The sequence below is a fragment of the Aureobasidium subglaciale genome (genome assembly GCF_000721755.1).
Source record: "Aureobasidium subglaciale EXF-2481 unplaced genomic scaffold scaffold_3, whole genome shotgun sequence".
Lineage (NCBI taxonomy): Eukaryota > Fungi > Ascomycota > Dothideomycetes > Dothideales > Saccotheciaceae > Aureobasidium > Aureobasidium subglaciale.
Window position 1 is genome coordinate 284,420 of NW_013566992.1, and position 21,846 is coordinate 306,265.

At 50.6% G+C, this 21,846-nt stretch overlaps 10 protein-coding genes across 10 annotated transcripts; 6 read left to right on the plus strand and 4 right to left on the minus strand.

The window, feature by feature from the left end:
* Window positions 1-858: 858 nt before the first annotated feature.
* Window positions 859-1,938, minus strand: AUEXF2481DRAFT_62595 (class II peroxidase; the record flags this gene model as incomplete). The annotated part of the gene is made up of 1 exon (XM_013491481.1): window positions 859-1,938. One exon carries the CDS (start codon window positions 1,936-1,938, stop codon window positions 859-861), a length of 1,080 nt encoding a protein of 359 aa, XP_013346935.1.
* Window positions 1,939-2,174: 236 nt separating this feature from the next.
* Window positions 2,175-3,408, plus strand: AUEXF2481DRAFT_474046 (uncharacterized protein). Its single transcript, XM_013491577.1, has one exon. The coding sequence runs from the start codon at window positions 2,411-2,413 to the stop codon at window positions 3,032-3,034; it is 624 nt and encodes a 207-aa protein (XP_013347031.1). The 5' UTR covers window positions 2,175-2,410; the 3' UTR covers window positions 3,035-3,408.
* Window positions 3,409-3,929: 521 nt separating this feature from the next.
* On the plus strand, window positions 3,930-6,003 carry AUEXF2481DRAFT_36741 (uncharacterized protein). Its single transcript, XM_013491364.1, has 4 exons — window positions 3,930-4,260; window positions 4,322-4,493; window positions 4,552-4,961; window positions 5,015-6,003. Exons 1-4 carry the CDS (start codon window positions 4,245-4,247, stop codon window positions 5,890-5,892), a joined length of 1,476 nt encoding a protein of 491 aa, XP_013346818.1. The 5' UTR covers window positions 3,930-4,244; the 3' UTR covers window positions 5,893-6,003.
* Window positions 5,992-6,473, minus strand: AUEXF2481DRAFT_474810 (uncharacterized protein). The gene has a single exon (XM_013491578.1). It carries the CDS (start codon window positions 6,278-6,280, stop codon window positions 6,035-6,037), a length of 246 nt encoding a protein of 81 aa, XP_013347032.1. The 5' UTR covers window positions 6,281-6,473; the 3' UTR covers window positions 5,992-6,034.
* Window positions 6,474-6,559: 86 nt separating this feature from the next.
* AUEXF2481DRAFT_702052 (carbohydrate esterase family 16 protein) lies at window positions 6,560-8,047 on the plus strand (the record flags this gene model as incomplete). The annotated part of the gene is made up of 2 exons (XM_013491579.1): window positions 6,560-7,453; window positions 7,509-8,047. 2 exons carry the CDS (start codon window positions 6,560-6,562, stop codon window positions 7,743-7,745), a joined length of 1,131 nt encoding a protein of 376 aa, XP_013347033.1. The 3' UTR covers window positions 7,746-8,047.
* A 500-nt stretch (window positions 8,048-8,547) lies between these two features.
* AUEXF2481DRAFT_474240 (uncharacterized protein) lies at window positions 8,548-10,150 on the minus strand. The gene is made up of 3 exons (XM_013491580.1): window positions 9,813-10,150; window positions 9,561-9,762; window positions 8,548-9,501 (listed from the first exon to the last, which is right to left on the minus strand). The coding sequence occupies exons 1-3, from the start codon at window positions 10,081-10,083 to the stop codon at window positions 8,775-8,777; spliced, it is 1,200 nt and encodes a 399-aa protein (XP_013347034.1). The 5' UTR covers window positions 10,084-10,150; the 3' UTR covers window positions 8,548-8,774.
* A 161-nt stretch (window positions 10,151-10,311) lies between these two features.
* AUEXF2481DRAFT_36743 (uncharacterized protein) lies at window positions 10,312-11,034 on the plus strand. The gene is made up of 2 exons (XM_013491365.1): window positions 10,312-10,566; window positions 10,707-11,034. The coding sequence occupies exons 1-2, from the start codon at window positions 10,564-10,566 to the stop codon at window positions 10,911-10,913; spliced, it is 210 nt and encodes a 69-aa protein (XP_013346819.1). The 5' UTR covers window positions 10,312-10,563; the 3' UTR covers window positions 10,914-11,034.
* Window positions 10,951-11,280, plus strand: AUEXF2481DRAFT_36745 (uncharacterized protein). Its single transcript, XM_013491366.1, has one exon. It carries the CDS (start codon window positions 10,981-10,983, stop codon window positions 11,227-11,229), a length of 249 nt encoding a protein of 82 aa, XP_013346820.1. The 5' UTR covers window positions 10,951-10,980; the 3' UTR covers window positions 11,230-11,280.
* Window positions 11,281-11,674: 394 nt separating this feature from the next.
* Window positions 11,675-15,469, plus strand: AUEXF2481DRAFT_2198 (uncharacterized protein; the record flags this gene model as incomplete). The annotated part of the gene is made up of 1 exon (XM_013491160.1): window positions 11,675-15,469. The coding sequence occupies one exon, from the start codon at window positions 11,675-11,677 to the stop codon at window positions 15,467-15,469; it is 3,795 nt and encodes a 1,264-aa protein (XP_013346614.1).
* A 349-nt stretch (window positions 15,470-15,818) lies between these two features.
* Window positions 15,819-17,675, minus strand: AUEXF2481DRAFT_26622 (uncharacterized protein; the record flags this gene model as incomplete). Its single annotated transcript, XM_013491254.1, has 1 exon — window positions 15,819-17,675. One exon carries the CDS (start codon window positions 17,673-17,675, stop codon window positions 15,819-15,821), a length of 1,857 nt encoding a protein of 618 aa, XP_013346708.1.
* Window positions 17,676-21,846: the final 4,171 nt, after the last annotated feature.

A 21,846-nucleotide genomic window follows, 5' to 3' on the forward strand; every position in this document is an offset into this window, starting at 1 on the left:
TTCATTATCGAGCTTCTGATATGGCCGAGAGTGGACAGGGGCTATATGACTGTGCGATGCTTCTCGACTCGCAAATGTATCCGGAGACGGACTGATACCGCGAAGGAGTCCAGGCCATGGCATCTGGTGTATACACTCGGTCATACCTTTTGACTGCGTCTAGAGTGACATTCTCCAGTACCAGGATTAGTACATGATCTATAGTGGACAGGAAAGATGGTAGGAAGCACAGAGACAGGGTCATCCTAGCTGCCAGGAGACTTGGTCAATCCGCACTCCTGATTTCCACGGGATGTCTCTAGGGACAAGACCGCGCATAGATTGTGGTCCAGAGGGAAGATGGCCGCTACAAGATTGGTTGGGGGGATATTATGATGTCGGGTGTCTAATATAGCTGTGATTGGTCTCAAGAAGCGGGGTTACCACGCCTCATGAGCGAGATCCTGCAACGGCATGAGCGGAACAGGACCGAGAGAGTTAAGGTTATTGGTGGCATGCAGCGTGGCATGGCAGAAGGTAATCTAGACGTCAAGTCTTGGGTATTGGAAGTTGGGTTCTTTTGTATGTGTGTTTGATTTGCTTCTGGAATAGAAGATGTAGTGAAGAAACGCTAAATAAACAAGACAGAATCCTCAATGAACGAGAAATTCAAAGAGTGCATCCACTCTATCTGAGTATGCAGAATATGAGGCATCCTCAAGAACGAAGATGCTGCCCAGCGCGTTCTAATGTTGTATAGTCATGATGCGCTCTGGCCGAAAAGCAGCGTCTATAATGTGTATCCGGGCCATGTATGTGTCTATTCCCTCCTTTTGTTTCTTTATGTGTTGGGATTGTATTTGGGGTATCATTGTTGGTTTACTCGGAAGCCTTGAAGGTCATGCGCTCCTCGATCTGGAAGGGAACGCCGAGCTCGAACAGCTTCATGACGACATTGGAGAAGTCGTGGAAGAAGGCCTCGTTGTCCTTGGCGTACTTCTCGACGTAGGACTTGAAGCTCTTGTCCTTGATCAAGGCCATGTCGGTGGGAAGCATCATGAGGGTCTTGGTGGAGACGTCCTCGAACTGCTTAGGACCGTCCCACTTCTTGTAGGCCCACTTCTCCTCCATAAGGAGCTTGTAGTAGTCGTTGGTGAGGGTAGTGGGAGAGAAGGTCCAGGGGCCAGAGAAACCGGAACGGTCGGTGTGGCAGCGGCCGAGAGCGTGGGCACCAGAGAGAGCGACAATCTCCTGGTCGTTGAAGCCCATGCGGTTGAAGATGGCGCGGAGGTGCTTCTGCTCCTTGGAGGCATCGGGGAGACGGCCGTCGGGAGTGCAGTATGAGACATCGCGGTCGTTACGGCCAGGTCTCCAGGGAATCTTGGGGCCCTGCATCTCCTGGATGGCAGCGACACCTGCAAGGGTCCAGAGATCGGAGTAGGTGATCCAGGGGAACTCCTTCTTGACGGGGTCGAGGAAGTCGCGGGCAGCGTGAAGACCGGCGTTGGCACCGTGGTCACCCTCAGGGGGGAATCTCATGGTAGCACCGTTGCTGCCACCAGTCTTGGTCTCAGCGTCGTAGGTGCCACTGGCGTGCCAGGCGAGACGAACGAGGACAGGACCGTATGAGCCATCATCGTAGTCGTCGTGCTCAACAAGGAGTTTAGCAATCTTGTCGTAAACCTTCTGGTAGTCCTCCTGCTTAGGGGTGAAGACGCCAGCGGCCTTGACCTGCTCGGCACCGTTCATGTAGTAGAAGCCAGCACCACCAGCAAGGGCAGCAACGAGGCCACCGACCAGGAGGCCATTGCCACCCTTCTTAGCACCAGCAGCGTCAGCGTAACCACGGCGGCTCGACTGAGCGAAGGGGGTGCGAGGGACGAAAGTAGCGCTTCTCTTCAACGAAGAAGTGGCGGGGGAGCGCAGAGCGCGGGCGAAAGATTTGGCAGCGGAAGCCATTGTGTATGTGAGAGGGATTAGGGTAGGTGAGAGAGAGAAATCAACACACTCCGGGTATCAAAAGAAAGGGAAAGAGGATCAGACACGACAAGAGCAGTAAGTTTCCCAGCGACCTGTTGATAATATATGGAGCCTTCGCGATCGGATAGCGCATGGGCCATGGAGCTCGTTGTCGCTGACAGAAAGTTGTCAAAACCTTCGCCCTGATTCGATAAGGGACTCCCGGACGGCATTATCCAGACCCACCCTCGGGGCCTTATCTCTGCTCTCGGCCCTCGGTATGGTCAATACTGCATGGGCATGTGTTAGAGGACCAACGGACATGAAGCCTAACACAACTTCTGATTTATTGAACGTCCATCGACGTGGGAGCAGAGAAAAGTCTACGATGAGTAGTGTTTGCCATCCGAAAAAAATTCATTGTTGACCGAGATTTTGATGGAGCAACCGGCAAAGCTGCAACGCGTGTTCCATGGATGGCAGGTCAAACCCTGCACTTGCTGGCAACTTCCGTCAAGCAGGGACGAAACCAAGACTCGCGCGTACCTGCATTCGTAACGGCCATCGTCGCTCTCGCGATGAATTGCTTCCTCCGAATTGGACACGCGCTTACATGTGTAACTTTGAGGGAAAACTTGCCTCAGCTCGGAAGTGTCACGGATGGTGTCTTCAAACAACGCGATCGCATTCCTGCAATGCGCGCAGCATCTCCGCATCCCATAAGCATCGGAGCCGAGGCCGGTCGTGTCTGCTGTACCAAGGAACATTATCATCCCGCTTACCGATCTCGTATGCGTTGCCACTGTCAAGTCTCGATACCAAGGTACCACTCTGCTTGTCGCAATCTGTAGCCACGTCTGCGGTGATGACGAAGGCTGTTCAAGAGATCCGGAAGACGAGTGTGGGGAGATCGACCCGCTTGCTGGTCAGCAAAAACCGAGCCAACGAGATGGCTTCAGATGACCTTGATATAGAGCAGATCTCAATGGGTTATGACAAAGCCGATTGTACATCCGCCATCATTATGCTAGCAGCCAACCTCGTGTCCGTTAAATGGACGTTGGATTCCTGCCTAAACAGCACGATGCATTATTGACCTTGACAGAGGCAAGCAGTTCTCTTCGTCTAGGACGCATACTATTTTTGTTTCTCAACTACTTGCAAATATTGCAAGGTCGTCGTAAGCACGCTCACTCGATCGCAGTATGAGCAGCAAGTTGTATTTCAGCATCGCCATTATCAGCACTTCCATGCGTCACAGCTTCAATGCAGCCCAGCTCATCTCAATGCTTGTAGCATTCGACTCACACGCAGGCTATGACGAGCTGAGAACTGCCGACGTGTGCAACAGTCACACCCTGAATGACTCATCTAGTAATCTTGATCTGAGCAATCTCACCATCAGGGTACTGCATATCCAAACTCCGGTCTCGGACGTCTCCTTATCGCATTTGATAAGTTCGAGGATAATATGCAGACATTGAAGATGCTCCTGGCATTGTTGTATGATATGACTTCTGCGGAACGTGGCCGCTATACCAATTGCGTTCTCGTATTGGCTCGACAGCTGACGTTGACGCCGAAGTATAACGTTTATAGGTACCTATTGTACCACCAAATAAGGGCACAAACCCGAGGTTCAAAGAGGAAGGTGTTGTTACACGAACCGACTTCCGAGATCGGCACAAGTTGATTTTTGGTCGGCGAACATCGCTCCTTCCCGAGCCATCTTTACGATCCTTCGTAACAATTTCAATATGCAAATATGAAAACCTGCTCTCGTGGCCAGCAGTAGCTGGCCGAGTAAAAGGACTTCTGAACAGCAAAAAACTCCATCAGCATCGTCATTGCGATCTACCAGAGCGCGTTCGCGATTTGGTGCACGGTGAAGATTTCGCTGATGCAGCAACTCTTTCGGGAGGATTCCGCCGTCATATTGCCAAGAAGCGCCCCATACATCCTGCAGATCTCTTTGCGGGGAACAGGGAGGATGGAACGAATAGAGATGCGAATTAATGGCTTGCATGTGTCGTTTTGCGAGGTCAAACGACAGTATCGCATGTCAGGATGGACGATCTCGCACGGCGGCGTCCGGGTCGCAAAACAGTCAAGTACAGTCATCTCTCCTCTTTCTTTGACGGTCTTCTTCTTCTATCATATTTTTTGCTTTACACGCTATAAGCTCAAGCTTGACTCGTCATAATTGCCTTGGTGTGGTGCAGTCACTTGTTTCGTTCACGGCCGAGTCAATCTTTCGGACCTACTGTACCTCGAAGAAGAAGAACATATAAGCAGAGTTGCCCAGCATGCCACATCGCGAGAGTAAGCCCATACTTTCGACTTTGCGACGAACGCATCAAGATGACTGACTCAATGAAATCAGAGGACATTGATGGTGGATCGCCATCATCATTCGATCGCGTAGAGACAGGCACAGCATACGACGACCAACTTGTCTGCCCACCCCATACGACGGAACGCAAGCTGGTGACAAAGATCGACTTCCATGTCGTGCCTTTCTTGTGTATCCTTTACTTGCTCGCCTTCTTGGACAGGTATGTCGCGACAAAGCCCCAGAAAGAGTAGAGAACACAGTCTGAGCATATGTCCTAGAGTCAACATCGCAAACGCCAATGTCGCCGGCATGTCGGAAGACCTTGGCCTCGAAGGCCACGAGTACAATACAGCCCTTGTCATCTTCTTCGTCCCCTACATCATATTCGAGATTCCTAGCAACATATTGCTCAAGAAGTTCAAGCCGCATGTCTGGCTATCTGGTTGCATGTTCTTGTTTGGCCTCACTACGACATTGCAGGGAGTGGTCACAAATTATTCCGGCTTGCTCGCGACTCGCTTTTTCCTGGGAGTGTTCGAGAGTGGCATGTTTCCTGGTTGCTTCTACCTGCTAGGCACATGGTACTTGAGAACGGAGGCACAAAGAAGATATAGTTTCTTCTTCTCGAGTACAACACTCGCCGGTGCTTTTGCTGGTCTCCTTGCCGCGGCCATTGGAAAGATGGATGGTATTTTTTTCTTGCTCGTGCGTCGCTATGAACGTGTACTGACCTATCCACAGGAATCGCAGGCTATGAAGGTTGGAGGTGGATCTTCATCCTCGAAGGACTCCTTACATGTGTCGTCAGCGCCGCCTTCTTCTTCGTTCTCCCGGATTTTCCTGAAGACAGCAAGTGGCTTACCGAGGAAGAAAGAGCATTCGTCACAAATCGTCTCCGCATCGAGCAAGGTGCATCGGCTGTGGATCGCAAGACCAGTGCCAAAGACGTTGTCAATGTCTTCAAGGACTACAAGGTCTGGCTCGGTGGCTTCATGTATTTCGGCCTCATCGTACCCGCATACAGCTACGCCTACTTCTCGCCAGCAATCATCAAGGCCTATGGCTACGGACAAATCCAAACGCAACTGCACAGTGTACCTCCATGGGCGGCTGCCTTTGCGTTCGCGATGATCCTCGCCTGGTTGTCTGATAAGACGCGTCACCGCTTCGGATACGCCGTCTTTGCAGTTTGCGTCGCCATCGTCGGCTTCGCAATCCTCATCTCTGTACACGACAACCAGCCTCTACAATACGCTGCACTCTTCCTTGTAGCTATGGGCTGTTACTCTGCTATGCCCATCATAGTTTGCTGGTTCAACATGAACCTGGGAGGACACCATCGCAGAAGTGTTGGTTCCGCGTACCAAGTCGCGTTTGGAAATATTGGTGGTATCATCGCCGTCTTCTCTTTCCTCAAGGGTGACGCACCATTGTACACCAAAGGCTATAGCATTTGCATTGCCTTCACGTGTTTAAGTGTTGTAAGCTGCATTGCTTACTACCTCGCCTGCGTTACACAAAACAGACAAAGAGAAAAGACAGTCACGGATGTCGGCTTGACAGAGTACGAAAAGACTGAGATGGGGGACTTGAATCCCGAGTACAGGTATCTTGTCTAGAGAGCCCACGATACACGAGGCAGGAAAAGTTGGTGGCACGTCTTTTATGTTTAACGACTTATTCCAATCTAATGAGTGTCAAAGTTCAAAATAAATATTTCTACACATTGGACTTATTTCATACTGACGGCCTCGAATATGCCTACGAAGGCATCGTCTTGAGACCCATGAATGTTGCCAACATTGAGGTCGAGAGTATTTTTACGAGCGTTGCGAAGAGCCAAGATGAGCCCTTCACAGGCAGCTCCTGGACATAAATATATCTCTCAAGAGTTACCGCCATAAATTCAAGATCCGGCCTAAATGCCGCCTGGAAAATGGAGAATCGGCGGATGGACAATGTTACGTTTAGGCTAAATCCCCGACCCATGTCTCGACCAGACATCATGACGCAACTCGAAGGTGGAGAAATCGCGGGGATCTTGCCATCCTCTTCCCGTCTTCTTGAACGAACAAAGCTTGTGCGGACAACATGCTTCTCTGCCGTGTGAGAAACGCGAGGGCTGGATGGACTAGCGGAGATGTGCAGTCGCGAATGCCGTAGCCGAGACAGCCTGTATGAAGCTTCCTATAGCTTTGAAAATGAGACAGGAAAGTATAAGAAGGTAGAGTTGTCCATCTTGTTTCAGTTGCACTTCTTCACCATAATCTTCGAAGTCTGTTCATCATGCCTACATTCACACTCCAAGCGTTACTTGCTCTGTCCTCTGCGGCATCAGCCTGGCCACACTTTGGCCCACCCGGACCTCCCCTCCACTCCGGACCACCTTCTCCCCCGCCTCCCCCTAGCTCAAAGCCTTCTTCTTGGAACCTGAAGAAATTCACCAGTCTTGTCGCTTTCGGGGACAGCTATACTGATGACTCTCGTCTCAGCTACTTTGGCTCCCACAACGGCAGCGCTCCACCAGTCGGCTGGATCAGTCCAGCAAATTATCATTCGGCAGACGGCGGTCGTCCCTGGCCTCAATATGTCGCTCAGTATGCAGGTGCGAATATCTACAACTATGCTGTCTCGGGAGCAGTTTGCAGCAACAATATCACTCCTCGCACATTCTCTGCCATTAATGCCGACTTCCCTGATGTCGATGGCTATGAGGTCCCTGCGTACCTTGCGGATAGCAAGTACTCGTATCCCAATGGTACAAACGCATTGAATGTTCCCGTCGACTCAACCGTCTACTCCATTTTCATCGGTACCAATGATCTTGGCAACTATGCCTTCATCGACGACAGCCAGGTAGCTGGCAAAGTCATCCCCGACTACATTGATTGTGTCTACGAGCAATTCTCCCGCTTGTATGCTTCAGGAGCCAGATACTTTGTTCTCCAGAACGTCTCGCCTCTGCAGTTGAGTCCTCAGTACGGTCTGCCCAGCAAGGGCGGTTTGAACGCCACGCAATACTGGCCTGAGAAGCCAGCCAACACGACAGAGGTCTGGGGCAGAATGCTCGAGACCGTTACCACGGTCAATGATGTTTACAAGTACCGCACACCCTTCGAGATCTTGATCAACCGAAAGTATCCCGGTGCCCACTTCGCTCTAATGGATATGTTCGGTTTGGTGAGTTTGCCTCCTTCCACAAACTAGAACATTGAAGACTGATTGTAACGCACAGATCACCGACATGTACAACAACCCCTCAGAGTATCTGAATGGCACAAACCCTACAGTGACTGGTTATGTCAATCACTGCACTACTGCTGGCACAAACTGTGTTGCTGCTTCTAACCCTGACTCGTACCTTTGGTATGATCCGCTGCACCCTAGCGAGCAAGCTGAGCGTGGCTTCGCAAGAGCGTTCATTGATGTGGTCGGTGGAAACAGCAAGTGGGCTACTTACTACTCTGCTTAAAATCAGACAGTGCATACACGATGTTGATAGTTTCTTTGAGTCGAAATTTTATGAAACGATGAGACATCATGCTACAATGAAAGGGGGCTACCTCCGCACTCCTGGCCGCCCGGTTACCAAAGGCTCTTTCGTGCATTGGAGCAGATTCCGCCAGCTAGTTCACTGCGACGAGATGCTTGGGGGTATGGACTCCATATACATCAAGCTGACCTGAATACGTGAATTGGCTTTCACAGTCCTCTTCCGCCGCAATCAGCCACCCACAATTACCACTCATGCTTGGCCCCGACGCGTCCTCCCACCACTCCGGCCTAATATGGGTCACTGGGTGGATTAAGATATTCCTAGCTGATATGCGTGGCCAGTGCTACACCTATATCACACAGCACCATGCAGTCGATCCGTATCGTCATTATCTATTCGTCGATCATGCATGAGATGGAGGGTCGCCGATGCAATGGCTACCCTATGAGCCTCAGAAGGGAACGTCGTAGGGTATCTATGATACTGGGTCTGGCTGAGGGAATGTCTTTGGCATATACCTCCAAGGAAGAGAGACGAAGACGTAGGAAATAGTTGAGGATCAACATGGAGGCAAAGGCAAAGGCAAAGGCATTCAGCAAGTCGGCGAAAATGCAGACGGAACAATAAAAGCTGAGGTTGAGCGGGGGAGAAAACGTCACTCCATCTGGGCGGACAGGCACACCGAGATACCCGTCCGTATATGACGGTGGGTCAACAATCGAGATCCTGCAGCTATCGCTCTCCGTTGTCGCAATAACTTTATCGTGCAGTTGAATACTGGTACGGTATTTTCGAGAAATGAAGTGGGTTCCGTACAAAGAGAGAAACCCTTTCGAAAAGCTCGTAGACCAGGTCTCGACAGTTGCTTCAAATTTGATACTCTATCTCTCGACCAAGTGTTGCAATCTGAAATATAATTGTGCATTTTGATAGCATGAAACCCTTTAGGGTAAGTGTCGGAATTGCTTCTGATCGAGTCGGTGTCTCCTATGATAGGCAACTGCTCTAACAACAGGTCACAGGCATAGTCTGCCTCAATTTCTCGTAGAGAACGCTCGCTTTCTGTTTGGGACTTCCTTCAACTGTGACCTCCGTTGGACTGACCCAGCCATCTTTGGTACGGAGGTATATGTATTTCTCCGTGTCGTGTCTGAAAATTGAGATAGCGCCGGGATCGAGAGGGTGATTGCCAATCCTGAGGATTGGTCCTTTGGCTTGAACTTGTTCCCAACACGCATCGGTTGTGTCCTCGAATCCGTGGAATGTGATTCTTTTAGTAGGTGCAAGACCTGTGTCTAATGCGAACAGACGGCCGAGCACACGATCTCTGAGGAGAATTTCAGAAGAAGGCCAACGGAAGTTTACATGTCGGTCCTCCGGTACAATTTTCCTAGCATGGCGAGGATAATCTGCTGATCCGTCAAGCTGACCGAACAAATCACTTTTCGTGTTTTTGAGACTCCGACTAGTCGCGGGTCTGATGTCGATGTCTGAGGCGAAAGCGCCATTCATGATATTGGTGTAGAGCATCTCAGCACCGAGCGGACCAATCCAGGAAAGCAATGAGTCTAAAGTGGCGGATGCTTCATCAGGAATCGACAATCCTGGTGTACGGGTCTGATCAATGATTCTACCCTGATCGAAATGCTTCGGATGCAGTGTTTGGAGCGTCACACCGGTCTTGTTTAGGCGTCGTAGTAAGGTATGATGTAGAGGAGCTGGACCAGGTAGACTGAACAGAAAGACATGTTAGTCGCAATGTGGATAGCTAGGCGTTAATCAAGACATTACTCGGGAAGCATTGAGGGGTGTACGTTGAGGCCACCGTATTTGGTAGCGTTGAGAATTCGCGGCGGTACTAGCAAGCCAAAGGAAACTGCGACCACCATGTTGAAAGGTTGATCATGGATTTGGGGAGGCGTCCAACCAGTGAACGTATCAATTTGATGTACATTGAGGCCAAGTTCAGAAACTGCCACGCTCTTGATTGGTACTGTAGACGCTCAGCAATCAGAATGCCAGCAGGTGCAGCGATAATTTTACCTTCGCGGATCTGCTTCAGTCCTCGACCAACGCGCTTGTCCTTCCTACATACTACATCGATAGAAGCTACCTTGTCCGGATGTTCTTCTTTAATCTTGTTTAGCGCTTTCAGTGAGAATATACTAAACTCATCTGCGCCGCAGAAGAGAACACGCAGAGGATCATGTTGGGATGAGCTTGATAGATGCCGCCTCGATGACACACAACTCCGGCATGCAAAGACTCTGCTTCTCGCGGTGTAAGAAGCAAGACTGCCAATTCGTAAAACCATTCCCGCAAATTAATTGTTTGTCGAATGAACTACTCGGTCGCGTAGGCGGAAAGTGGATGGTCGAGCTCCGAGGGGCGCACGTGATCAAGATGCAGTGCCAAGGCTCGCTTGTGGTTTCGCCCGCTTCGTGCGAAAAGTTTGCGAAACTCCATCTTTTGTGACGACCCGAAGAGCATCTCGACAAGCAAACCGCCCTCTCGCCCAACGACGACGTAAAAATGTCCACCACCCAGAAGACCCAGAAGCCCAAGGCTGGCCGTTCCGCCATCGCCGATGTTGTCGCTCGCGAGTACACCATCCACATGCACAAGCGTGTACGTTGTTCAGTTTGATGAAGTCCATCAATGGCCGCTCTCCAACATGAGCTGGTATCGGGCGGAAGACTGATTCCGGATTTTTCTAATATAGGTTCACGGTGTTTCCTTCAAGAAGCGCGCTCCCCGCGCCATCAAGGAGATCAAGGCCTTCGCCGAGAACGCCATGGTGAGTTACAACTCTTCTACCCATGTCTGCTTATGTGTTTTGGTTGTGCGCAGAGTCTTCCTCATTGCGACGCGCCTATCCAAACACTTGCGACACCATCTTCTCGACCACAGACGCTGACTGGTTCTTTCTACTTTTAGGGCACTCGCGACGTTCGCCTCGACCCCCAGTTGAACAAGAAGGTCTGGGAGTGTGGTATCAAGGGTGTTCCTTTCCGCCTCCGTGTCCGCATCTCGCGCAAGCGTAACGATGAGGAGGGCGCCAAGGAGAAGCTTTACTCCTACGTCCAGGCCGTCAACGTCAAGGACCCCAAGGGTCTTCAGACCACCGTTGTCGAGGACGCATAAGCGTATCGCTTCAGGATGCCGGACTTGACTTGATTGGTTTTTTCAAAAAGAGGGCGCTGGTCATGGAATGGGAATGAACAACTGTTTTACATTTTTACTGAGCTGGGATGCATCGGTTTACGGCCATAAACCATGGAGTCACGATATGGCGGGAAAAGCAAAGTACTTTTCTTGTTGCTTCACAATACCACAACAAATCAGGAAAAAACAGTTCGACCCTTCCTGTCTCAACTCTCATGACTGTGACCTGGTCTCTTCCGATAACGTCGAACTCCAATATGCTTTTCAAACCTTATGTTGCTCGACTTTGCGTTGACCTGTCTCGTATGGTTCACGATTCTAACTGTCAAATCAGCTATCCTAAAACAGGCAATGTACTTCATCTCTAGAGCATTCAGATCTGTCAGATCTACACTGCACCGAGAATGATTAGTCGAGAGCTTATGTACAAGAATCGAGGTCGTGAGTGCTGTATCAGCTCTTAAACAATCTTTCACTCCATCTTTGTATACTATCAACTCTCCTGGCCTGAGGACTGACTTGACGGGGAGACGGCTGTGAGAGTTCGGACATGTCTCCGTGGAGACCCAGATCTAAAGCGACAGTTTTTGATACCGAAGTTGGGCCGCATCGAGTTTACAATTTTGATCACTGATGCAAGAAGAAGGAGTTGATATATGCAGACAGTTCTTGGTGTCTTGCGTCGCTACTATCTACGTTCACCGACTTGCGCAGGGCGTCAGTTGTGTTCTTCCCGGACCATGGTCGATTCTTCTGTATCTGTTTATACGACGCTGGCGGACATTTTTCTTAGCAGAATTCCGGAACGCGAGCGCTACTCTTCTGTTCGTGAACTTGCCTCCAACGTCGACAATACCTCACTTGGACTTGTCGCCGCGCTCGCCGATTCATGTCCGGATGAAGAAGCCAACGTGCATCTAAATGAGTTTTTGATCAGATCAATTGAACAGGATGAAGCTTCTCCGGCTGCAGCTCTGTGCGTCCAATATCCTCGGATCCGAAATGCTTTATTGCACTGGACAGATCGCGAACTTCACATATGCTTCTCACAACTTCTACGTCAACCAGAAAACACTGAATTTGTCGTCCCGGTTGAGAAAATTTTGATCGTTGATCCATTCGTGTCGCACTACGATCCTGAACTCGGAGTTGATCGCCAACTCGATGAACTTGTCAAGACGACAATCTTGTACCTGAGCTTTGCCAAACAGCTCTTTCGAAGTCCTATCTCTGACAAGACATTCACTGTCTCGAGTCCGATAGTCAGTGCTATATTTGGTCTTCTTGCATCTTCGAACGCGGACATCGCAACTGCGGCCAAGGATACCATTCTCGCTTTCCTGGCCGCTTTCAAAGCTGGTACTTTCACGTTCTCGCACTACAAGACAGATCCGGATGAGTTAGACAGACATCTCTGGCAATGTATTCGTAACCTATTGGACTTTAGCGAGCGGAGTTCATACAAGACTACCGCATATACTATCTGGTTACGATGGCTTGATCTAGACAGTCACGGCTACTCGCGTCAAGTCGCTCTACAGAAGGACTCTTACTGGAAGTACCTGCTTGGCACACTCGGTCAATCATCTCAAGGAGACACTGAGCAACGAAAGATATGTCTACATGTCCTCAAGAAATCCATCTCGATCTCTCGCAATAACATTCGCGCCAACGATATGGAGTTGAAATTGGACCAAGAAGACAAGCCAGGATCTCTAGTCACTGAATCTCAGTATGCAAGATTCTGTACAGTGTATGAGACAATTGTCATCGGAAGATACCTCAATCAGGCATTGGAGTGTGTACAGGACCTGGATCATCTTGCTTCCGCAGAAACCATGGTCCAGAAGTCATGGCTCTTTGCTTTGCTTGAGTCTTCACTCTCACCAGTTACTCAAGACAGCATGCGTAAGATGTTGGGAAACTGGCTGATGAGCACTGACGTCAGACTGTTCAGTCATGCTGAAGAGTTCGCGACGTTATTGCAGAAGTCGTTCCTTCCATGGGCCACTCAAGGTCCTTTGTTCACTGGTAGTGTTCAGGGAAAGACGAGAAACATGAAGTGTGCTCATGGAACAAGACTGTCAAACTTCTTGGAGCGGCTGCTACAGGTCCATCTCAGCCGGGATGATGCGTACTCAAGAAAATGCATTGTCAATGCTGTTCTGACATATCTGGATACCAACAAGAACAAGATCGTTCCTGTCGCCGTCATCTACCTGCTTCAGGGCCTGGCCAAGGGTCTCAAGGGAGAGTCTACAGCTTGCATGGAAGGCGAGGCACTAGAGCTGATTCTCAGTCTATCGAGAATTACGGGCTACCCTGAAGTTGCACGCGATGCAATGCTCGTACAGTGCTACAAGCTCTCAAAACTCATCAGTCAGGACGCAGAGACATACGGAGAGCTTGGTACAGAAAAGCTTACTGCGTCCGACGCCAAGCTCGAGGTTCTTACCAAGCAAATCGAAGCTTTCAAGATCAACACTCCTTCGCGATTTGAGACTGACGAGAAGAGATCTGCCAGATGGCAATCCCTCGATCAATTATTGGATGAACTCGACAGCTCCCGTCATACGAGTGTACAAGGCAGTGGATTGTTGATGGCTTGCGAATCATTGATAGCAATCCTGGACAAGGCTTCTGGCGAAAGTCTAGATGCTCGAAAACTAGACAGAGCTTTTGATGCTGTTTGGAACGAGATTGAGAGACAAGACTATCCTAGAGATGTCCTCATGTTTTTACCTCGTCTGGCTTTACACCCCGGGTGTGTCAGTCACTGTCTTGAGGATGAATCGCTATGTGCCACGATCTTGGAAATCTTCACTCAACTTCAGCGTCTCCAAAAGGGCAGGATCTATCTATGGACGCCCATCATGAAGGCATACAGAACAGCTATGATCGTTTGCCCTGCTGCTGCGGAATCATTTGGCTTGAATGAATTCATCACGCAGACGGCGAACAATCTCCCTGCTGCAAGGCTCGAGTTCAAGCTTGAAGCCGCTGCCATTCAGCTGTTGACAGAGGACAAAGACATCCCTCGCAGCTACAGCGATTACTACGGCGAGTACGAAGAAGTCGGACACGCTGCTTTCTTCGATCTTGTCAACCGGTTGAACACCATCGACTCGGAGTTGGTCATTGACCTCTACGATAGTCTGCTCAAGCCATGGACAAAGCAAAAGCCTCCCGTACCTATTGTCACTCGATGGAAGACCAACACACAGCTTCAGGTCTTGCTTATGCTATCCGAACAGCGTCTCCAGACTGTGTCGGCTCAAGAGGCGGAGCAGCAGCTTCGCGTACTGCTGAGAGTGGTCGCCATCGAGCCGCTGCCAAGATATCGCTTTTTGCTGGAGTGGATCATCGCTCGAGTCATTCTCAATTTCCCTTCGACTGGTGAGCTCGTACTCGATGCGTTATCATCAAAAGACCACCATTCGAACCCGAAGTATTTGGGAACTCTCGTCAAGATTGCCTTGATGATTGCTTGCCAAGATACCTGCTCTCGCGACTTCGCAGCTAGGGTAGCATATCGTCTCGTTGCCCTTGCTTCCAGCGCGAAGATTATCATCCGTCATGAGGCACAATGGTCATTCCCTATTTTGTGGGATTACGCTGACAGCCGAGGCTGGACAGAGATCAAGGATAACCTTGCTTGTGCTGCCTTGAACGAGTATATCCGTAGTCTCGAAAGATTCGCAGAGCCACCTGCAGCAAGAGAGCTTGAGCGCCTCGATCCTGCAGCTGATAATACCCTCACAAATTTGCTTCAGGGCAAGTACTTGCGTGTCGAACCACCAGGCGAAGAAGCCGTTGTGTCTGGTGACTTCCAGCGTTTGTGGGAGCAAGACACTATCACCAGATCAACCTTTGAAGCCCTCCCCTTGGGTTCTCAACCCTCCACTCCCACCGAAAACCACGCTCTCCCCTCCGAACCAACACAACAACAATCCAAAGAATCGGCCCGCACAGAAGCCTTCGCTGCCCTCCAAACAAAGGGAACAGCCTACCTCTCCGCCTCTTCCTCCTCAGACTCCCCTTCCGACGCCGCCACGACTCGTCCCACTTCCCTCATCGTTGTAGGCTCTCTAGTAGACAACGCATACAATCTCGGCGGTCTCTCCCGTATCTCCGAAATCTTCGGCGCGCAAGCAATGTATATCCAATCACCACAATCTGTGCTCGGTAATAAGGACTTTGTCTCCGTAGCCGTGGCATCGCAAAACCATCTGCCTATCCACGATTTACACAGTGACAACTTGTCTGAGTTCCTCACGGAGAAGAAGACGCAAGGATACACTGTTGTAGGTGTAGAACAAACAGATCGTAGCGTCCTGCTTGGCTCAGAGGAGTGCAAGTTACCCGAGAAGACCCTGCTGGTCATGGGCAGAGAGAAGGAAGGTGTACCTGCTCATGTCCTGGGCGAGTGTGATATGTTGGTGGAGATCCCGCAGAAGGGAGTCACGAGAAGTATGAATGTGCAGACTGCAGCAGGAGTTGTGCTCTTTGAATACGCTAGACAGCATCAAGGGTGAAAGAATAGAAGTGTAAATGCGTGGAGTATAGATAGACATGCAAGAATGTGACAGTAATCGGCACACAGAGAGGCCTTGGCCGTGGGTTTTCGAGCCTCTTTTGTGATTTTCTGTATTTTGTATAAAATCTGGAAGTAGATGAGCGCTGATTTCCTCACTTCGGAAAGGCACGGGTCTCTTTTGTACCCGATCGCTCTTGCCACTCAGAGACTACTTCCTTCGCTCCTTCTAAGTTTCGTTTTCTTCATAGTGTAAGTCAAGCGTCTTCGGGCCAATGGTCTCTCTGACCATGCGACTGTGGTGATGCACAAAGAATTGTGATCGAGCGACCGCACCGCTGGGAGTCTACTTAGAGAGCCGCTGAGAAGATTGACTCGTCGCCCCAATCAGCTTCCATATCTGCCATCTCAGTCATTTGTTCCTCTTCGGTATCTTCGCTATCTTCCTCCTTGAATACTTCCTCCAGGGGCTGAGCGGGCACGGTATCGACTGTCCTCAGCGACGGATGACCCAAGTTCGATGGCGATGCCGCAGGAGTTGGTCCTTCAGGAACAGTCTGCACAGGAGTCGCAAACGCAAAGTTGAAATCAGTGGTTGACCATCTTGGCTCCTCGACAGGCACGCGAGCGATGTACTCTTTGACTTGTGGTGCACTGGATGAGGTCGTCAGGACGCTTTCTGGTGCCACAATCTCTTGTATGTTAGGTGTTGTCTCGACTCGCGTTGTGGCGGATATTTCAGAAGTGCGTGGAGAGGGACGAGGCGGAGGTCGCTCTGACGTCTGGTGAGCGAGACTTCCGTTCATCCATCTTCGCTCTCTTGCTCTTGCCCAGCCTTCAACCGGGAGGGGCCTTTGCGAGTCGGTTTCTTGCTCAAACGATGGCTGGTCCGTGTGGATGGCGGAAGGTGTCTGAGAATGAAGGGCATCGATGCCACGTTTCTGTGCCTCTTCGCGTGCGTCTCCGGCCGCGTGGTTTGAGGAGGTGGCATTCGAGGCAAGAAAGCCGATGCGCGAACGAGGTTGCTTCGATGGGAGAATGTAGGGGACTTTCTCATCATCATGCTTTGCGTTCTTGCCTGTTTGCTTTGCCGCTACAGACTCATACGGCAGAGACACGAGATTCGAGACGAGACTGCGCCTGTGGGCGCGGGTGATAGAGCGTACCGAGGGTTGCTCAAGCAGAGATGTTCTTCCATTCTTTCGTGCGCGCAAGCGGCTCTCGTCGGGTGCGGCTTGCTCGTCTGGCTCCACTTGGGGGTCGGATACCATCTGATGCGGATGCTGCGACTGTGACTGGTGGGTGGGAGGGTTTGGTTGTTCTTGATGGTTTTGTGTGCTTGTTGATGCGTTTGTGGCGTGCCTGCTTAAAGGAAGTGAGGAAGCAGTGATCATTTCGTACGGAACAGCACGTGACTCTTGCGGTGACGATAGTATTGAAGAGAGAGGAGTGGAACGCTCAGAATCGTCGTGCGAGACTATTTTCTCTTGCTTGCTGAAGTTGTTGTCCTCTTGTTCCTTAGTAGCGCGATCTCCTTGGTCATCATCTCCTGGCGCGTAGTCGTTGGGGTCGGTTATCCCGTCAGACTCTTCTTGCATGAAAAGGTGGTCATCATTGAAGGGATATTCTGCAATTCCAGTCGTGCGTATGATATTCTGGGGATCTCTTGCAAACTGTTTTCCTTTTTGGGCAGTCTTGTAACGTAAGTTCGGGAAGTCCTTGAGGATGAGGTAGACACCAGTGAAGAACTCATGCATTCCATCTTGCCCTCTTTGCTCAATGTCAAAAACACCAATCCACGATTGCCAGTACTGTGTAATGATATTCTTGCCAGCGATGCTCACCTTCAGCGAATTGTAGTAGTGACCTCTTGCGATTCCTCTGCCCGTGGGATAAGCTCTGAACCAGACACTGACATCAGACTCATCGTAGCCAAGAAGGAGAAGATCATTCATCCAGATGAAAGGGTAATGTTGGACGAATGCGAGCGGTAGCAGCTCACTTGCTTGTAATCTTTTGCCCGAGAGGTGCAAGAGTCTGGCAAATTTGTCGCGAGCAGCTTCAGATGGAGTCCAGTTGTGTAAGGCGCAGAGGCGATCAAAATTTGCTTGATGAGTTCTCTTCAAGATTGTAGGTGTGGTTTTGCGCTCCCGCTTCCTGGTGCAAGAGGGCCCAGGGGGCGTATCCAGGCTGTGCTTGGGTGCCATGTTGAAAACAAATGGCGAGTATGCTTCGCAAGACTTGAGAGGATGGAGAATTGCTACGCCTTGAGATGCGGTAAAGAGAGGAAGAGGATTGAATCGTCCGCGGAGATTTGGGGGTCGATCACGCTCCGTCGTGGAGGTGTGAAAGGTGCGGGTGAATATTCCGTGGATGTGAAGGGGCGGAATGTGCGTTCACCTCCCGGCGGACATTCGACGACGGAGATTCTGCTCGTGTACCCTTCTAGTCTGGCTGACAACCGCTACTTCAAGTCCTGTGAAGAGCGAAAGCTTTCACTCGTGACAATTGGATCTTCGATCTCGACATAGTCGATTGTCATAGTCTTCACTACGTCCTCCCAAGATACCGTCATCCGTGCTTGACTATTCACAACCCAGTCTTCATCGTCGTAATCCGTCTGCATTGTCGCCATGCTCATCTGCAGGACTGCACGGAGGTCTGTTTGTAACCATACCAAGTCCTTACTCGACCAATGTTGTACTTTCTCGAGCGCTTCGGCGTTGACCATCCCAAGAATCATGCTGTGATTCCCAGAACAGATGATAGACCTCACGAATGTCGCATTACAAGATAAATCGTCGGAAAGATCACGGTCATGGCCAGAGGGCTTCGCGGCTCTTCCAAGAATGTCAATCTGCTTGAGTCGGTGGAAACCAAGCGTTCAAGATCATTGCGATCAACAGTTCAGTCTTGTGCGGGAACAATGTCGACCGAACCATCACATCTTGATCTCTGCCGTGGAAGACGATGCCTCACCATTTCTCAGCTGAGCCTTGGAGATGGTCGTTTCACCGGTTAAACTTGCAATTCTCAGGGCCTCGGCTACTCTTTCTTGCTTATGACATCTGTACAAAAGGTTGCTCTCCTCCATGAGCTGTACGTCAGATATTGGTGAACCTCAATTCGATCGGTAGATCTTTGGGGCCCTTTGGTAGGGTGATGAAAGAGGAAGTAGTCAGGTCCACGTTGCTATAAACATACATACACTATATAAAGACAATAATCGTGTACAATCACGGAACACACACAAGTTGCCTCACTGTTTCCTAAACACAATGCCACCAATATACCTCTCAATCTAATGTCTTTTGCAAGAAGCTGGATGCACAGTTCGCTAATGTCAAGCCTTGTCATCACTCGACATAATATTGGTGGAAATTGAAATCCGGAGATCCCGAAATATGAGGCGACTCCTCAAGGTACCCTGCGATCTCGTCGGCTACTGTGGCAGCTAGATCGGCAGAAGACATACTTTGCTCGGCTTCATCATTGGGTTCTGCTGTGGTGGGAGCAGCTAGCTTTGGAGCGTGGTCGGCGCTTGGCCCAAGATCCATAACGGCATTCTGCGCTACAGATTTGGTCTCTCCCCCCAGGGCGTCGTGTGCTGCAGGTCCGGTCTCCTCCTCGACATTCGTAGCTTGGACGGCCTCTTTGTCTGCTTTTACAAAGCTCCCGAGGTTCGCAACTACAGCCGCGAGGTCCGGATGAGCAGGGTCCGGAGGATGCTTAGGCTTGACTACGATCTCGTCGGCTTCGTAGACCTCAGCTTCCAACTGTGATGGTATCGTTTTCTCCAATCTCCCGACGGCGTCCATAGCTTCGACCGTCTCGCTGACCTCCACAGCGTGTAGCAAATTGTTGACATCTACAGCTTGAGCGAGTCCATCGACATGTATAGCTTCAAGGAGTGCATCAAAGCCGACTGCTTTGGCGGGCTCGTCAGCGCCGATAGTTTCAGCGGGCTTGTTGACATTGACATCTCCAGCGGGCTGTACGACGGCAGTGGCTCTGACCAGCTCGTCAGCGCTTTTAGCCTGAGATGGCTTTCCGATATCTGTACATCCGGGTGACAAATCGGCGTCGATGCCTTCAGCTGATCTATCGGCGTTCACAGCTTCGATCGCCTCATCGGAATGTGCGGCTTGAGCTTTGTCGTCGCTGTTTACGCCTGCGATTGGTCCATCAGTGGTCATATCTTCGACGGGCTTGTCGACGTCCGTTGCCTCGACTATCTCACCAGCTTTTGACGGCTGTTCGGCCACCTCTTGACTGGAAGTTATCGCGGCCTCTTTTGGCGAATCATTTGATGAGCATTGATCATCGTGTGAGGATGTTGCACAACCGTTCGGTACCGATACAGAAAGGCCTTGGTCCCGGCCCAGTTCTTGGTCTTTCGCAGGCAAGTCGTTCTCAGCTACTGCCCGAGAAGCGGCTGGCTGGTCTCGCTTCTGTCGCTTTCGAGCTGGACCGGACTCATGATTATCGATCTGTCCACGACGACGTGGAGCTTGATATGTGTCATCGGCGTCGAAATCATCGGCCAAAGTGTCGTCTTCAAGCACCGACAATGCAGTGGAACTCTTGCTCGTACGCACTGTCGAGCAAGGCGCGTCTTCGGAATCCTGACGCTCAGTCTTGAGGTTTTCTCTACGTACCTGCGCCCATCGACGTTGGTAAGAATGTGCGGTGCGAGTGGGGTGTTTCTTCGATCTTTTCAGCATCTCTCTGATCTTCTCAAAGCGCTCTCCCGTAATTCTATTACCAAAATGTCCCATGGTTGCTTCAAATGCCCCCTTCAGCGCCATGGTTTCCTGTTCCGTCCAAGGCAAGCCGCGTTTACAACCACCACGATCCGCAAGGCCTAACGAGTACCATCGCTGCTTACAAGCCATTGGGGACCGATCGTAACCTTTCTCGCCGAGTTTTCGCGAGACAACCGTTACGCGTTTTCGCACCGGCCAGTCAGCGAGCTCTTGCATCGTAGTCAGCAGTATTCTGCGCTCTTCCGTGGACCAGATATGTCTGCTTGAACAGAGAGGTTCCTCGTTTTCCAATTCGAGCGCTTCGTCTTCCGATTCATTGTCGGACAGAGTCTCATCCGAGTCTAGCTCGAACTCGGTGCCATCCTCTCGTTGTGAAGAACTGAATGGCTTTTTCGACAAGCGACTGGATACAGGCTCATAGCTCGGCTCGCCTGCGATGCTGGCTGGTACGGAGCTAAGCGGAGATTCTGTCGTGCAAATCACGGTGTCTTCGTTGGAACTGGGATCGATGGAGACACCTCTTAAATGAGGGTCGTAAATCGTGGATTCGGAGTCCGACCAGGATTTTGCACGTTGGAGTTCCTGATTCGTCATGCCCTGGATAGGGCGTGTAACGTGGGGTTCTTCGTTGATAATTGGATCCGTCAACGCTTCGAAAGAAGGAGCCCGTTCCGCTCCTACAGACGCATGTATCGTCACATCCGTCGTAGCCTGGATTCCAGAACGTTGACCTTGCCACTGATCAAGACGCAGCTCTGACCCGTTAGCCTCATCGTATCTGTTGCTTTGCTGAGTAGATTGCTGATTATGCATCTGAACTTGCGATTCCAAGCGACTGATCCGAGGATCATCTTCCAGGTTGGTCATCCGTGTGATCAGATTCGAAAGTTGTTCTTGTCGTGATTCGAGCTGTTCAATCCGGGTGTTGAAATTCTTCGCTTGTCCCTCCAATCCTGTGATCTTCTGGGCGTGCTCATCGAAGCCTACCCTGAACGCATCAGATGCGTCCCTGATCTGATGTGTAACGAGATGCCGAAGGTTATGTGTAGCGGTCGCAAATTGTGCCGTTTGCTCGATTTGAGGTTGAGGCTGCTCACGTTGAGATCTGAAGGCCTGCTGGTCCAGCTCTGTAATCGTGGTCACTTGCGTCTCCAGCGTTGTGATTCTCTTCCTGAGCTCGTCTCCAACCTTGCCAGCGTCTGCCTCCAGCTTCTCCCGCAAGGTCACGAAGTTTTCCCGGAGCTCGGTATGTTTCTCAAAACTTTTCAAGTGTTTTTCGTATAAGCTGTTGAGTTTCGTATCGACGTCGCGTTCAAGCTTCTCAATGGCGAGCTTTGTATCCTGATCCTCGGTACGCTCTTTTTGCGATTGCAGGGCTGTTTCTCGAGCCTGGTTTGCTTCATTGAGAGATTCTTCCAGCCTTTTCACTTGCTCTTCCGCTAACGCACGATCGTTTTGCTCATCTTTTAACTGTGCTTCGTAGTCGACACGTTGCTTTTCCAATGCATCTTCTAGTCTTTCCTTATCTGCCAACGCCGCCTCACGGCATTCACGTTCATAATTCAAGCTTTGCAATAGAATATCGAATTCCTCGCGAAGTTTCTCGGCTTTG

What these genes read in the sequence shown, in the direction of transcription:
- AUEXF2481DRAFT_474240 (XM_013491580.1), bottom strand. Translation starts at nt 10,083, where the DNA reads ATGGTTTTACGAATTGGCAGTCTTGCTTCTTACACCGCGAGAAGCAGA. An exon ending in ACTGAAGCAGATCCGCGAAG is followed by an intron (nt 9,763 to 9,812) that starts GTAAAATTATCG and finishes GAGCGTCTACAG; the next exon opens with TACCAATCAAGAGCGTGGCA. An exon ending in CACCCCTCAATGCTTCCCGA is followed by an intron (nt 9,502 to 9,560) that starts GTAATGTCTTGA and finishes CTTTCTGTTCAG; the next exon opens with TCTACCTGGTCCAGCTCCTC.
- AUEXF2481DRAFT_474810 (XM_013491578.1), bottom strand. Translation starts at nt 6,280, where the DNA reads ATGATGTCTGGTCGAGACATGGGTCGGGGATTTAGCCTAAACGTAACA.
- AUEXF2481DRAFT_36741 (XM_013491364.1), top strand. An exon ending in TTGCTCGCCTTCTTGGACAG is followed by an intron (nt 4,494 to 4,551) that starts GTATGTCGCGAC and finishes CATATGTCCTAG; the next exon opens with AGTCAACATCGCAAACGCCA. An exon ending in GGCCATTGGAAAGATGGATG is followed by an intron (nt 4,962 to 5,014) that starts GTATTTTTTTCT and finishes ACCTATCCACAG; the next exon opens with GAATCGCAGGCTATGAAGGT.
- AUEXF2481DRAFT_36745 (XM_013491366.1), top strand. Translation starts at nt 10,981, where the DNA reads ATGGGAATGAACAACTGTTTTACATTTTTACTGAGCTGGGATGCATCG.
- AUEXF2481DRAFT_474046 (XM_013491577.1), top strand. Translation starts at nt 2,411, where the DNA reads ATGGATGGCAGGTCAAACCCTGCACTTGCTGGCAACTTCCGTCAAGCA.